Source organism: Salvia hispanica, chromosome 1, assembly GCF_029641045.1.
Source record: "Salvia hispanica isolate PSC_SH4W2 chromosome 1, Shi_PSC_v1, whole genome shotgun sequence".
NCBI lineage: Eukaryota > Viridiplantae > Streptophyta > Magnoliopsida > Lamiales > Lamiaceae > Salvia > Salvia hispanica.
This window is the reverse complement of record NC_142692.1, coordinates 1,354,436-1,367,459: the sequence shown is the minus strand read 5'-3', so window position 1 is coordinate 1,367,459 and position 13,024 is coordinate 1,354,436. Positions and strand designations below refer to the sequence as shown.

Below are 13,024 nucleotides of genomic sequence, written 5' to 3'. Positions count from 1 at the left end.
AACTAAAATGCATATCATCATCGGCTCATCGCTACATCTCCTCACAGAAATTACCAATAAACCAAGCATATAAGTTCAAAATGCATTATTATACAAAACAAATAGGAGAAATACATGCCACGATAACAGAGAAAATGGAGCTAATATGTTTGACAGTGAAGCTACTGAAACCAGCTCCTTTGATCACTAAATCCCACTCTTCAATAGTCCTCTCTTTCCCTTTGTGAGTGTGGGCCATCATCACCATGTCCAGCGCCAGCTTTGTGTCGCTGTACATGTCTTCTGCTCCCTCCATGATAACTGCCTCCACGATTATCACCTTCCATGTCTCCTCGGGGACCGCTTCCCGGCATTTCGTCAGTATCTGCACGCACTCATCGTCGCTCCAATCATGCAGCACCCACTGCATGTATATACAGTATATGCATTTCTTTTAGATACGTGATTTAAGAAAAATACATTAAATTAAAATAGAGACGAAGAAAGATTAAGTAAGAGAGATGAGAGGTACTCCCTCCGTCGCTTAAATATAAATAAAATATAAATATAAATATAAATATGCCAACACAAATACTCCCTCCGTCCCAGTTTGACCGGGTACGGGTTTTAAGAAATGTAAAGAAAAGTTGGTTGAAAAAGTTAGTCGAATGTGGGGTCCACTTTTTTATATTGGTTTTATAATAAAATGTGAGTGAAGTGAGTTAGTGGAATGTGGGACCTACTACAATCTATGGTAAAAATGAAGTGTGACTCTGAATTGGGGACGGACCGAAATGGAAAAGCGTGACTCTTAATCGGGGACGGAGGGAGTACATAGCTGACTTACTCATATCATTGTGTTATATTGAGTTGATCAATTATCAAAGCTATCACATTAAGCTAGTTATTATTTGATTATACCTCTAACGTAAGAATTATTTTTGTTGTGAAAACAGAATCGTAACATCATAAAGTTATTGTATTCATAGTAAAATTAGTTGTATCCAGAAAAAAATAAAATTTTCGCTCCTTACAAGATTCGAACTCTGATGTTGTAAGGACTAGAAGCGATTCGTCATTCCCACAAAAGATTTTCAGTTAAAATACTGCAAGTTGGTATATACTTCATTCGTTTGTCAATAAGAAGCTCACTTTTGACTTTGGCTCAGGTTTTATAGAAGTTATAGAAAATATATGGTATAAGTTCGTGGAAAATGGTTACCATTTCTATATACTCCCTCCGTCCTCCATTAGGGGTAACACTTTGACTGGGCACGGATTTTAAGAAATGTAAAGAAAAGTTGGTTGAAAAAGTTAATGGAATGTGAGACCCACTTTTTTATATTGGTTTTATAATAAAATGTGAGTGAAATGAGTTAGTGGAATATGGGACCTACTTATCATTTATGGTAAAAATGAAGTGCTACTCTTAATTGGGGACGGACCAAAATGGAAATTAGTAACTCTTATTCGGGGACGGAGGGAGTATTAGTTTTTTTAAAAAAATGAGTAAGATATAGTTAAGGGATTGTGGAGTCCATTATAAAAGATATAGTTAAGGGATTGTGGAGTCCATTATAAAAAATAGTACTGTCTCTATCTCATGTTACTCACACTTTTCTATCTTGGCTCGTCCCAAACTATTTACAACGCATTATTTCTATTTTAAATAATATATTAAAGTTAATAAAGTATTTTTTATTAAGTGATCCCTCGTTGCACTTAAAATATTAATTTAACTATACTAAAATCAATCTCAAATTTGCGATCTAAAAGTAAAAATGCGTGTAACATGGGGCTTAGAAAGTAGTGGAGTACAATACTAAATAACAAAGGGGACAATTAATCACCAATGGAAGAAATGATAAATTGGGACGACAAATGACGGACGAGTAAAAATTAGAAATATAAAACAAAAGTAGTACCATAAGGAAAGCAGCATCAGCCTTGGGAATATGTTTGAACATGTCCCCCGCGAACATGCTCCACAACTTGTCCCTGCTGAGCCGCCGAGACAACGAGTGGGAGGTCGAAGTTGATCCCCTTGATCCACGGGCACGCCTCCACGATACAACGGATGGCCGTGCCATCGCCTCCGCCAACGTCCACCAACGAACCGATCCCTCCAAACACCCCACTCCATTGTACCCCTCCACAATCTCGGCCACGGCCCGCCTAGCGTGGCTCGCCATCCCATCATTGAAAATCTTGCTTTGGGCCGGATTCTGGGACCCGAAGTCCCAGATATCCTCCCCGTGCGCGGCCTCAAAGGCCGAACCTCCTTCCAAGGACACGTGCGTGCGCAGCCTGTGCCACGGGGCCAGCATTGCAGGGCTGGCCTCCATCAGCAGAAACGGAGCGATGCTTTTCGCTCCGTTTTTTAAAAGTAGGAGAGAGAGGGGAGTGTTGGAGTATTGGTTTGTGGGTTCGTTGATCTGGAAGAAGCCGCGGTAGATCAAGTACCGCATGATGCGGCCGAGGGCGGAGGGCGAGCAGGCTACAGCGGAGGCGAGGTCGGGCAGAGACACGGCGCCGCCCACAACCGGTCTACTAAAACAAAGACTTAGACTTTGTTAAGTTAACTTATACATTTAAACATGCATTAACATCCATTAAATGTAAAACATAACAACATTATGACAAAAATTAATCTGTTTTATTCATTGGAAAATAAAATAAGAGTTTTACAGTATTCAATCACTCGAAACGTGATTTCTAGTATACAAACTCTAACAATCTCCCACTTATACTCAAAACACTTTCGAGTATACAAAATGTGCTAACGTCTATTTCTCCCACTTATACTGAAAGCGAGAGGCCGAGAGGTCTTTAGTTTGAACTAACTAATTTCTAAAAACCCGTGTCGGGTCAAAGTGGGACAAATTTTGGGGGACGGAGGTAGTAACATTTGTTTGTGTTGCTTATTGTTTTATTTGTATGTAGATGATTGCATTCGTGTATAGCACCACCATCAAGAATCACGAGAGAAATATTTGCAGCGTGGACTCTTTAGTTTGAACTAACTAATTTTGTTAATAGTGATCAGAATTTAGGTAATGATACATTTTATAGGAGGCTCATTTATTTATAAGCCTATAGGGTATTGTTTAATTTGTTTGGATGTATTTTCCTTCAATTAGCATTTGGAGATATGTAGTGTAAGAATTGTGCAAAGCAGGGGAATTAAGAAATTTGTTATTGTAACCGAGACTAGAGCTGAGAAATGCCCATGCATGATATATTAGGGAAGAAAATATGGCAATGAAATTATTTCATTTAATTTGTTGTAATACATAAAAATGACCCTACACGTTTCCAAATATAAAAGGCAAACGCCCCTCCTCCTAGCAAGGTAGAAAATTCCGCCACACATAACCTTTGAACAACAATATCCATCTCCATCATCACCGGCGACGGCGGAGACACGACGCAACCACCATTCTCCGCCACCGGCCCAGCCATTGCAATGGGCGAAGAAACCCCGGGAAACGACGTAATCTACCTCCATGGCGACCTTGACCTCAAGATCATCGAAGCCCGGTGCCTCCCCAACATGGACCTCCTCGTCGAGCGCCTCCGCCGCTTCCTCACCGCCTTCAAGGCCTTCAAGAAGCCATGCACCCCCTACCGCCGCCGCCGCCACCACCACCACAGCAAGATCATCACCAGCGACCCCTACGTCACCGTCTGCCTTGCTGGCGCCCGCGTCGCCCGCACCCGTGTCATCTCCAATTCCCAGAACCCCATCTGGGACGAGCATTTCAACATCCCCCTCGCCCACCCTGTCTCACACGTAAATCATCTGTCATTTAAATCATAACTTTTGGCTAACTTCTAAACTGAAATATAAAAAATCAGAACTTTTGCAGTTTTCTCGAATATCACGCAATGGTCAAATCTGAAATATATATGTCAAAATCAAACATGATATGACAACAGAACGACATTATTATTAATATGATGTCATTCTGTTGTCATTTCATATTTGTTTTTTGTCGTACTAGTTTCAATTTTGACCTTCACAGGACAATTTTGAAAATTTGAAAAAATTTATGATTTTATATTCCTGTTTCAAAAGTTATGAATTGACCAGATCTGCATGCATGCATGCAGATCGAGTTCGAGGTGAAGGACAACGACATGTTCGGCGCGGACCAGATCGGGGTGGCGAAGATGGAGGCGTGGCGGATCGCGTCGGGGGAGACGATCGACGAGTGGATCCCGCTGCTCGGGCCGCAGGGGCGGCCGTACAAGCCGGACACGGCCGTGCGGCTGCAGATCACGTTCACGCCGTGCAGCTCAAACCTGCACGGCGTGACGGATAAGTACGCGCTGCGGGAGAGCTACTTCCCGCTGCGGCACGGGGGGAAGGTGACGCTGTACCAGGACGCGCACGTGCCGGACGGGATGCTGCCAGAGATCGAGGTGGAGGGAGGGCAGATGTTCGAGCACGACAAGTGCTGGGAGGACATATGCCACGCCATCATGGAGGCGCACCACATGGTGTATATCGTGGGGTGGTCGATATACCACAAGGTGAGGCTCGTGAGGGAGGCGTCGCGGCCGCTCCCCCGCGGCGGTGAACTCACACTGGGGGAGCTGCTCAAGTATAAGTCCCAGGAAGGGGTGAGGGTGCTGCTCTTGGTTTGGGATGATAAGACTTCCCATAGCAAGTTCTTCATCAATACTGTATGTATGCATTACTTTCACTATGTTTTTTAACTAATCATCATAAAATGTCACGCCAGTTTGATAAAATAGATAACTCATCTATCTTTGAATTATACAGTATAACTTAAAATGTTCTGTTTATTTATCTTTCCTACTAAAGTGCCCCTAATTATTTAGTTTCTGATCTGATGTAGACAGGAGTAATGGAAACTCATGACGAAGAAACTCGCAAGTTTTTTAAGCACTCCTCGGTCACATGCGTTCTTGCTCCTCGTTACGGAAGCAATAAGCTTAGCATTTTCAAACAACAGGCATCCTTTCTTCTTCTTTTACTCCCTTTGTCCGTTATTTATTGGCTCGGATTTTAAAAAATGTAATGAAAAGTAGATGGAAAATATAACGGAATGTGAGTCATACTTTTATAGTACTACCAGTTTTATGGATAAAATGTGAATGAGATAAGGTTAGTGGAACGTGCAAATCACCAAAAATAGGAGTAGTAAAAAATAAATAAGACAATTATTTGCGGATGGACGAAAAATCAAATTGAGCCAATTAATAACATGCAGGTTGTGGGAACAATTTACACTCACCATCAGAAATGTGTGATAGTTGACACTCAAGACCACGGCAACAACCGGAAAATCACAACATTCATCGGCGGTCTCGACCTCTGCGACGGCCGCTACGACACACCCGAGCACCGCCTCTATCGCGATCTCAAAACCGTGTTCCGTGGCGACTATCATAATCCCACATTCGGTGTTAGAACCTCCTCTCTGTCTATCTATCTATCTGATTAATTTCTTCACTAGTCTGACCAATGGGGTGCCTTTGTATTTACACTTTTGATAGACAGGAACTAAGGCTCCAAGACAGCCGTGGCACGATCTACACTGCAAGATAGAAGGCCCGGCCGCCTACGACATCCTCACCAATTTCGAGCAGCGATGGAAGAAAGCCACTAAATGGAACAAGATCGGTCAGAAGCTGACCCGATTCTCGCGCTGGCACGATGCTCTCATCAAGATTGACAAAATCTCATGGATCAATAGTCCTTCCATGAACATCCCAAATGATCATCCTTTGCTGTGGGTGTATGAGGAAAATGATCCTGATAACTGGCATGTTCAGGTTAGGCTATAAATCGTCCCCGTCTTCGTTTTTCCCTTTTGTTTTTCGTTCAAACTAATGAGACCGCTTCCGATGTCCACAGATTTTCCGGTCCATAGATTCCGGTTCGCTCAAGGGATTTCCCAAGAGTGTGTATGCAGCTGAAAAGCAAGTAAAAATTTGTGAATCTTGAATATGTTTTTTATTGTGTATGTGATGTTGAATGATGATGGACTTTTGATTTCTCAGAATCTGGTTTGTGCTAAAAATTTGGTGATTGATAGAAGCATTCAAATGGCTTATATCCAAGCAATTAGATCTGCTCAACACTTCATTTACATTGAGAATCAATATTTCCTTGGGTCATCTTATGCCTGGCCCCACTACAAACATGCAGGTTCATTCCATTTATCCAATTTTCTTACTTCAATTAGTTATCTTAAACTAGTACTTATATATGTGTGTTTTTTGTAGGGGCTGATAATTTAATCCCAATGGAAATAGCATTGAAAATAGTGAGCAAAATAAGGGCTAAAGAGAAATTCAGAGTTTATATTGTTATTCCAATGTGGCCAGAAGGTGTTCCTAGCTCTGCTGCTGTTCAAGAAATCCTTTACTGGCAGGTTAACTAATCCATTCACTTTTTTCTTGCCTTATAATGTTAGGACTGTCGACTTCACATTAGTTTGATATTATTCGTTTTGGACCAAAATGATATAGGCACAGACGATGCAAATGATGTACGAGCTCATTGCGAAAGAAATAAGGTCGGCTAATCTGGTGAACGCGCATCCAACGGACTATCTCAACTTCTACTGCCTGGGCAACCGCGAGGAGTATCGGAAGAAATCGTCTAGCGAGGCCTCGTCGCATCCAAACGCAGTAAGTGTTTGAACTCCTTTCACCGGTACTCGGGTTGAATTGAATGTAGAAATAGAAATGACGGATGCAGGAACCGAGGACGAGCACGAGGAAGACCAAATCAGGCCGGTTCATGATATACGTGCACGCCAAGGGAATGATAGTGGACGATGAGTACGTGATAATCGGCTCAGCCAACATCAACCAGCGCTCCATGGCCGGTTCAAGAGACACCGAGATCGCCATGGGAGCCTATCAGCCGCACCACACATGGGCCAAGAAGAAGTGCCATCCGCGCGGCCAGGTGTACGGGTACAGAATGTCGCTGTGGGCGGAGCATTTGGGGAAGATCCACCCTTGCTTCAAGGAAGCCAGCGAGCGGGAATGTGTCGACTATGTTAACACAGTTGCGGAAGAGAACTGGAGGAGATTCACGGCCGACAAGTTCATGTCGTTGCAAGGTCATATTCTCAAATATCCCGTGCGTATCGATGGCGATGGAAACGTCAGTTCCCGGCCCGGATTTGAGACCTTCCCGGATGTTGGTGGTAAGGTGTTAGGGGCTCCAACTAACCTGCCTGATGCTTTGACAACTTAACTAAATCTTCATTTATTTTTGTTATACTATTCTTTCTTTACAATATATATCAACAAGAATTTAAATGTGTTACTTTAATATATTGTATTAGTGTTTATCTTGTTTCAAATATATCAAGTTCTCAACATAAATTTCCAACAAGTAGTATCAAGATCCAAGTCATTCTTCCATCAAGGCATGGAAGAAATGGCAAATCCCGGAGAATCAAGGAGTGCTCGAAAATCAAAACGATTAAGCTTCAAAGCTTGAGAAGCGAAATGGAAAATTAATGAAAGATTCCGAGAATGCTATGCAATACACGAAAAAGAACGTCAAAAATGGTCACCAAATATTATAACACAATCAAAGTTTGTAACAAAACATCATCATGTCATTTTGCAATTGCTATAATAAAAACAAATTCTTGATTACTCTATACATAAATCAAATAGCATATTGGTTCGAGTAATTTAAATAAATTACATGAACTAAACTAATGTTGAATGAGTTACTTGACAGTAACTTTTCCAACCATACCAGCCCCTTGATGAGGAGCGCAGTAGAAAGAGTACGTCCCTTTCTCCGTCAAAGTGACTTCGTACGTATCGCCTTTCGCGTTCAGCAGGTCCTCTTCCGGCATCGATATCTTCGCCGCGTCGACCCCGGCCGGAACCTCGTCTTCGTCGAACACCACGTTGTGCGGGTATCCGGCGTTGTTGAAGAAGATGATCTTTTCGCCGGACGCCACTTCAAAGTTCTGGGGGGCGAAAACTAGCCCCCCGTCGTCACTGCCAAGAGTGATCTGAATGGCCATGGCGTTGCCGGCCACAACTGCACTCACTGCGAGTGCAGCTGTGGCCGCCGCCAGGCCCTTCGCAAAGGCTCTCGCCACGAGCCTGGGCGCTCTGGCTCCAGCAGCGACCAGTCTCGTGGCGGGGGCCTTAGGGGTCGGGTGTGAGAGTTTAGGGCTCAAGCATGAAGTCATCACGGGAGTAAATGGAGAGGTGAGAGTGGCCATATTTAGGAATTGTGTAGCAATAGGAAAATGAGGAAACCAAGTGGAGTTTATATGTGGGAATAGTAAAAATGGCCATGTTTAGGCTAGATTTTGTGTGGTGTTTGTTTGTTGGATCAATAATCAAATCAAACACAAGTAATTCGTTTTGGAATATTGGAAGTTATTAATAAGAGAAAACAAACAATGAGGTAAATGTAGAATGAAATCAACTAGTGTAGTACAACCATATCCATAATGTACTTCAATGGGAGGATGATTGCAAGTACACTATTAAATTAGAGGCCACAAAAATTCATATCTTTAGAAAACTAAATTCAGAATAAGTAATTAAAAATGATAAGCTCCTCAAACGCTAAAAATTAGGCTCGACAAAATATTTAATTTAAAGACAATGTTAAGAGTATCATTATTTCTTAGGTAGTTCGATAAGGTAAGGCTATCTCAAGAGAATCACAAACTAAGTAAATATTTCCTAATTATCCCATTTTCAAAATTTCTTCTTCTGAATTTGATAATGGAATTTTGTTTAAAAAAATTGTCTTTTGAAACTTTTAAAATTGAAAACAGATTTGGTACTATCAAATATGGTGTATGTCGATTTCATATCTGGAAGTTGTTATTATGGTTTTATAACCCTATTGTTTTGCACCAACGCTTGGTAAGAAAATGCATGAAAATTGAAACAATAGTACTCCCTCCGTCCCGCTTTAGGAGTCCCGGTTGAGTCGGGCACATGTTTTAAGAAAAAAGTGTTTGAGTGTGTAATAAGTAAATATTGTAGTGGATGTTGGGACCCACTTTTAATTGATTGTCCAATAAATAAGTGTTGTAGTGAATGTTTGGGACCCACTTTTAACACTTTTCTATTAGTTGTAGTGGATGTTGGGACCCACTTTTAACACTTTGTAGGTATTTTTTATTAATTTATTTCAACCGGGACTCCTAAAGCGGGACGCCCAAAATTGATCAACCGGGACTCCTAAAGCGGGACGGAGGGAGTATTTTTTTTATGAAAAAAAATGTCTTTATAATAGTTTATTGAAAAATCACTACCTATTTGTCAAACAATACAAATATCAGAAAAATAGTACTACCTTCGTCCACGAAAATTCGTCCCGGTTTGACCGGACACGGGTTTTAAGAAATGTAATGGGAAGTGAGTTGAAAAAGTTAGTAGATTGTGGGTCCTACTTTTATATATTAGTTTTATAATAAAATGTGAGTAGGAATAAGTGAGTGGAATATGGGGTCCACTACCAAAAATGGCACTCCCTCCGTCCCATTGAAGATGACCCACTTTTCTTTTTAGTTTGTCCCAATCAAGATGACCCATTGCTTAAAATGGAAACCCATTTATCTCTACTTTATTCCCTCTCTCTTACTTTACTCTCTCCACTTAACACACAAAATAAAGTTGCATAAAATCCTGTGCCGTCCAAGAAAGGGGTCATCTTCCTTGGGACGGAGAGAGTAAAAGTGAAATGAGACAAATTTTGGGGGACGGACGGAAATGAAAAAATGGGACAAATTTTCGTGGACGGAGGTAGTACATTCTAATTTTTTTTGTGCGAAATTTCTAGCATGATATGATATAGCCCGAAGCCCGAAGCCTGAAACCCAAAAAATTGGCATTAGGGCCGGAAACTTCAAACAAAAGAAATCCAGCCTAGAGCACGACTGACCCAAACCTAAAATTATCTAGAGCCCAATAAAAGTGCTTGAAATGAAGTGAGTTGGCTAGAATATGAACACATATAAGGTATGTGCATCGCACAGGTGTTACGCTAGTTCAATTCTAAATTTCAAACATTATGACGTAACCAAATAATGGATTTGGAATAAAAAAAAACTCCAATTCCAAGTCCACACTCTCAATTCCATGCTACCAAACAGACTATAAGAGTATAATGTCTAACAAAGACACTAAGTATTAGAAAAGGCTGTGCAGTTCTACATTAATAAACATAAGGAATCACCAACAAAGAGTAAAGTATCTCAGTCTACTTTGGTTCAGATATGATCGGCCATCATATCGTAAAATGTACAGATTATGCCAGTACAGATCTATCTGATACAAATATCGACAACAATAACATCCTATTTACATTACATGAACAATGATGTGAATAAATATGTACAGCCATACAAATGAAAGTGTCACTAGCATTTCCGACCTTTCAGAAAGGCGGAAAAGTACTGTCGTTGCTGTCCTCATCCATGTCCAGATATTTGATGTTCATGTTATCGTTTGGATTTGGATTGAAACTCGAATTCACGTAGCACTTCATCTCATGGAATAGATTCAAATGGTCCACCAGCTTATGAAAAACATTGCAACCACAACACTGACAGACAAAACGACACTCATTATTTTGCACCTTAGTACAATATTTGATTGGTGCATAAAGATGCATTCACAAAAGAAGTTCTAACAATAGTTGAGACTCTTCACTGGTGGAAAACTTTCTGCTTTTAGCTTAGCTTAACATTTAGAAGATTTACAAATCTTAAATTTCATATTCAACTTCTACAAAGCTAAAATAATGGCAAGAATCTAAAACCACCAAGAGGTTTTCTTTCACTCCTGATTCGTCGCCAACAACATACTATAACACTTTACACCTCAACCATTTAGATATGGAGTACTCCTTTAAAAGAATTCAGCACACTTCTTTACACACAACAAAGAATCATAGAATCAAAGAATTCAGCACACTTCAATTTGCCTAGTAAAAATCCCAGAACCTTAACACTCCGATTCATATATTTTTTTATGTTATTGGCTACAGATAGTCAGATACAAGCACCATCTATGCTTACGAATTCTCAAAGTAGAATCACTTCCCCAAAAACACAATCTTTCACAACCAAATAGCCATGTAGCAATTTCCCCCAAAATATAAAGAACAACAAAATACAATTGCTGAGGAATGAGGATAAAGATCTGTTTTTTCCCCCAATTCAGTGTTCATGAATCTTGATCGATTATCAATAATATGCAATATACATCTGAATAATTATTTAACCAATTCAGCATCAAGATCACATATTCATCAACCAATTCTGATGACACAAAGATATCATTGATTACTTCCAATTTCATAACCAATTCAGCATCAAGATCAAATTTTCATCAACCAATTCTGTGGACACAAAGATATCATTGATTACTTCCAATTTCATAACCAATTCAGCATCAAGATCAAATATTCATCAACCAATTCTGATGACACAAAGATATGATTGATTACTTCCAATTTCATAACCAATTCAGCATCAAGATCAAATATTCATCAACCAATTCTGTGGACACAAAGATGACATTGACTATTCCCAATCTCATAACCAAAATGCTAATAATCACAGGCATTACCTGAACGAATACGGTGCCGTCGGTGTAGGCATGAGGATTGATGGCGCGAGTGGTGCGCTGGCCGCAGACGTTGCAAGTGAAGGCCACGCGCATCCGACGCCGAGGCGATTTCGTGAAGAGCGACCACGGGAAAGTGGACACGCGCTCCGTAACGGAATCGGAATCCGAACCGGCGGGAACGGGCGGGCCCTCCATACCCGACCCGGTCGTCCACCCGCCCACGTTCGCGGCGCTGAGCACCAGCGCCATCGCATCGTCCTTCGAGAAGGTTCCGTTGCTTAAAATTGGGGCGAGGGCGGAATCGGAACTGAGATCGCGGTCGCTGTTGAGTTTTCCGTCGCTGTTATTGCCATCTGTGAAATTGCAGAAGCGGAAAAAGGGCTGAAATCGGGAATATGAAATCAAAATTAGGGCTTGAGAGAGGGGAAAAAAGGAAGCTTACTTTTGGGGGAAATTGAGCATCGGAGGAGACGAGGGAGAGGAGGTTGCTTGGATTTGAAAGGAGAGAACAGGCGTAGAGAGCCGGCGCCGGTGATGGTGGTGGTGGTGGTGGCGGTGGTTATAGTTTCCATTATTCAGCTGAGCTTGGTGAATTGCATCAGAGAGAGAACAAATTCATACATAATCTTTTTATTTCTAATTTTTCTTCTTTTTTCTTAGAGATAATAAGAGTGTTATTTTTCGGGCTAACTAATTGCATGGGTCACATTGGGCTTAGATTGGTTTTGAGTTAGAATATTATCTCTAAAATCACGAACTTTGATCGTATTTTGATATTTCTCGCGAAATTTAAAATTAGTCTAAAATATTATAAACTTTACATTTTGTTTATTACTCCCTCCGTCCCGTTTAAGATGATACATTTTCCTTTTTAGTTTGTCCCAACTAAGATGACATATTTCTTTTTTTAATAACTTTATCTCTCCAATTAATACACTCAATCATTTTTTCTCACTCCTATTAAAATATCCATTTTTCTTTATTTTTCTACTTTAATACTTACATTCACCTTCTTTCTCCAATTAAACACTTTAATCAATAACTCCTAAAATTCTGTGCCGGCTAAGTAATGTGTCATCTTAGCCGGGACGGAGGGAGTATTTCTTATGGCAGGTCAATCACTATATCCAACCAATTTCCGTGCAATGTTTTTTCCTACTTGGAAATTCTAAATTTACGTGATTTTCTACGTAGCTTTTTATCCTACTTGTCACAAACATAAAAAACAATCTAAAATATCATAAACATTCTATAGTTGCCCACATTATAAGAATTTTGCTGAAGATATCTTATTTGAGTTGTCATGAAAAATAACAAACAAAATATAAAGTTTGTGATATTTTAGGTTAATTTTAAAGTTTGGGAAATACCAAAATTTGACCAAAGTTTATAGTTTTAGGAATCGGTATCCCTTTGAATGCATATTGGATTT

At 40.5% G+C, this 13,024-nt stretch overlaps 3 protein-coding genes and 1 pseudogene across 4 annotated transcripts; 1 reads left to right on the top strand and 3 right to left on the bottom strand.

Annotated features, from left to right (window-relative positions):
• Positions 1–88: 88 nt before the first annotated feature.
• Positions 89–3,441, bottom strand: LOC125221499 (acetylserotonin O-methyltransferase pseudogene; annotated as a pseudogene).
• Positions 3,350–7,294, top strand: LOC125224061 (phospholipase D delta-like). 2 transcript variants are annotated; one of them, XM_048127404.2, is made up of 10 exons: positions 3,350–3,772; positions 4,093–4,668; positions 4,845–4,961; positions 5,220–5,414; positions 5,506–5,784; positions 5,867–5,935; positions 6,013–6,160; positions 6,238–6,386; positions 6,484–6,645; positions 6,716–7,294. In XM_048127404.2, exons 1-10 carry the CDS (start codon positions 3,446–3,448, stop codon positions 7,220–7,222), a joined length of 2,529 nt encoding a protein of 842 aa, XP_047983361.1. In that variant the 5' UTR covers positions 3,350–3,445; the 3' UTR covers positions 7,223–7,294. The 2 variants fall into 2 exon arrangements, with proteins under 2 accessions (XP_047983361.1, XP_088918622.1); XM_089062496.1 differs by having other exon boundaries at positions 6,701–6,811.
• A 239-nt stretch (positions 7,295–7,533) lies between these two features.
• PETE1 (plastocyanin 1) lies at positions 7,534–8,321 on the bottom strand. Its single transcript, XM_048121815.2, has one exon. It carries the CDS (start codon positions 8,217–8,219, stop codon positions 7,710–7,712), a length of 510 nt encoding a protein of 169 aa, XP_047977772.1. The 5' UTR covers positions 8,220–8,321; the 3' UTR covers positions 7,534–7,709.
• A 1,828-nt stretch (positions 8,322–10,149) lies between these two features.
• On the bottom strand, positions 10,150–12,227 carry LOC125218837 (uncharacterized). The gene is made up of 3 exons (XM_048120613.2): positions 12,035–12,227; positions 11,593–11,945; positions 10,150–10,564 (listed from the first exon to the last, which is right to left on the bottom strand). The coding sequence occupies exons 1-3, from the start codon at positions 12,162–12,164 to the stop codon at positions 10,397–10,399; spliced, it is 651 nt and encodes a 216-aa protein (XP_047976570.1). The 5' UTR covers positions 12,165–12,227; the 3' UTR covers positions 10,150–10,396.
• Positions 12,228–13,024: the final 797 nt, after the last annotated feature.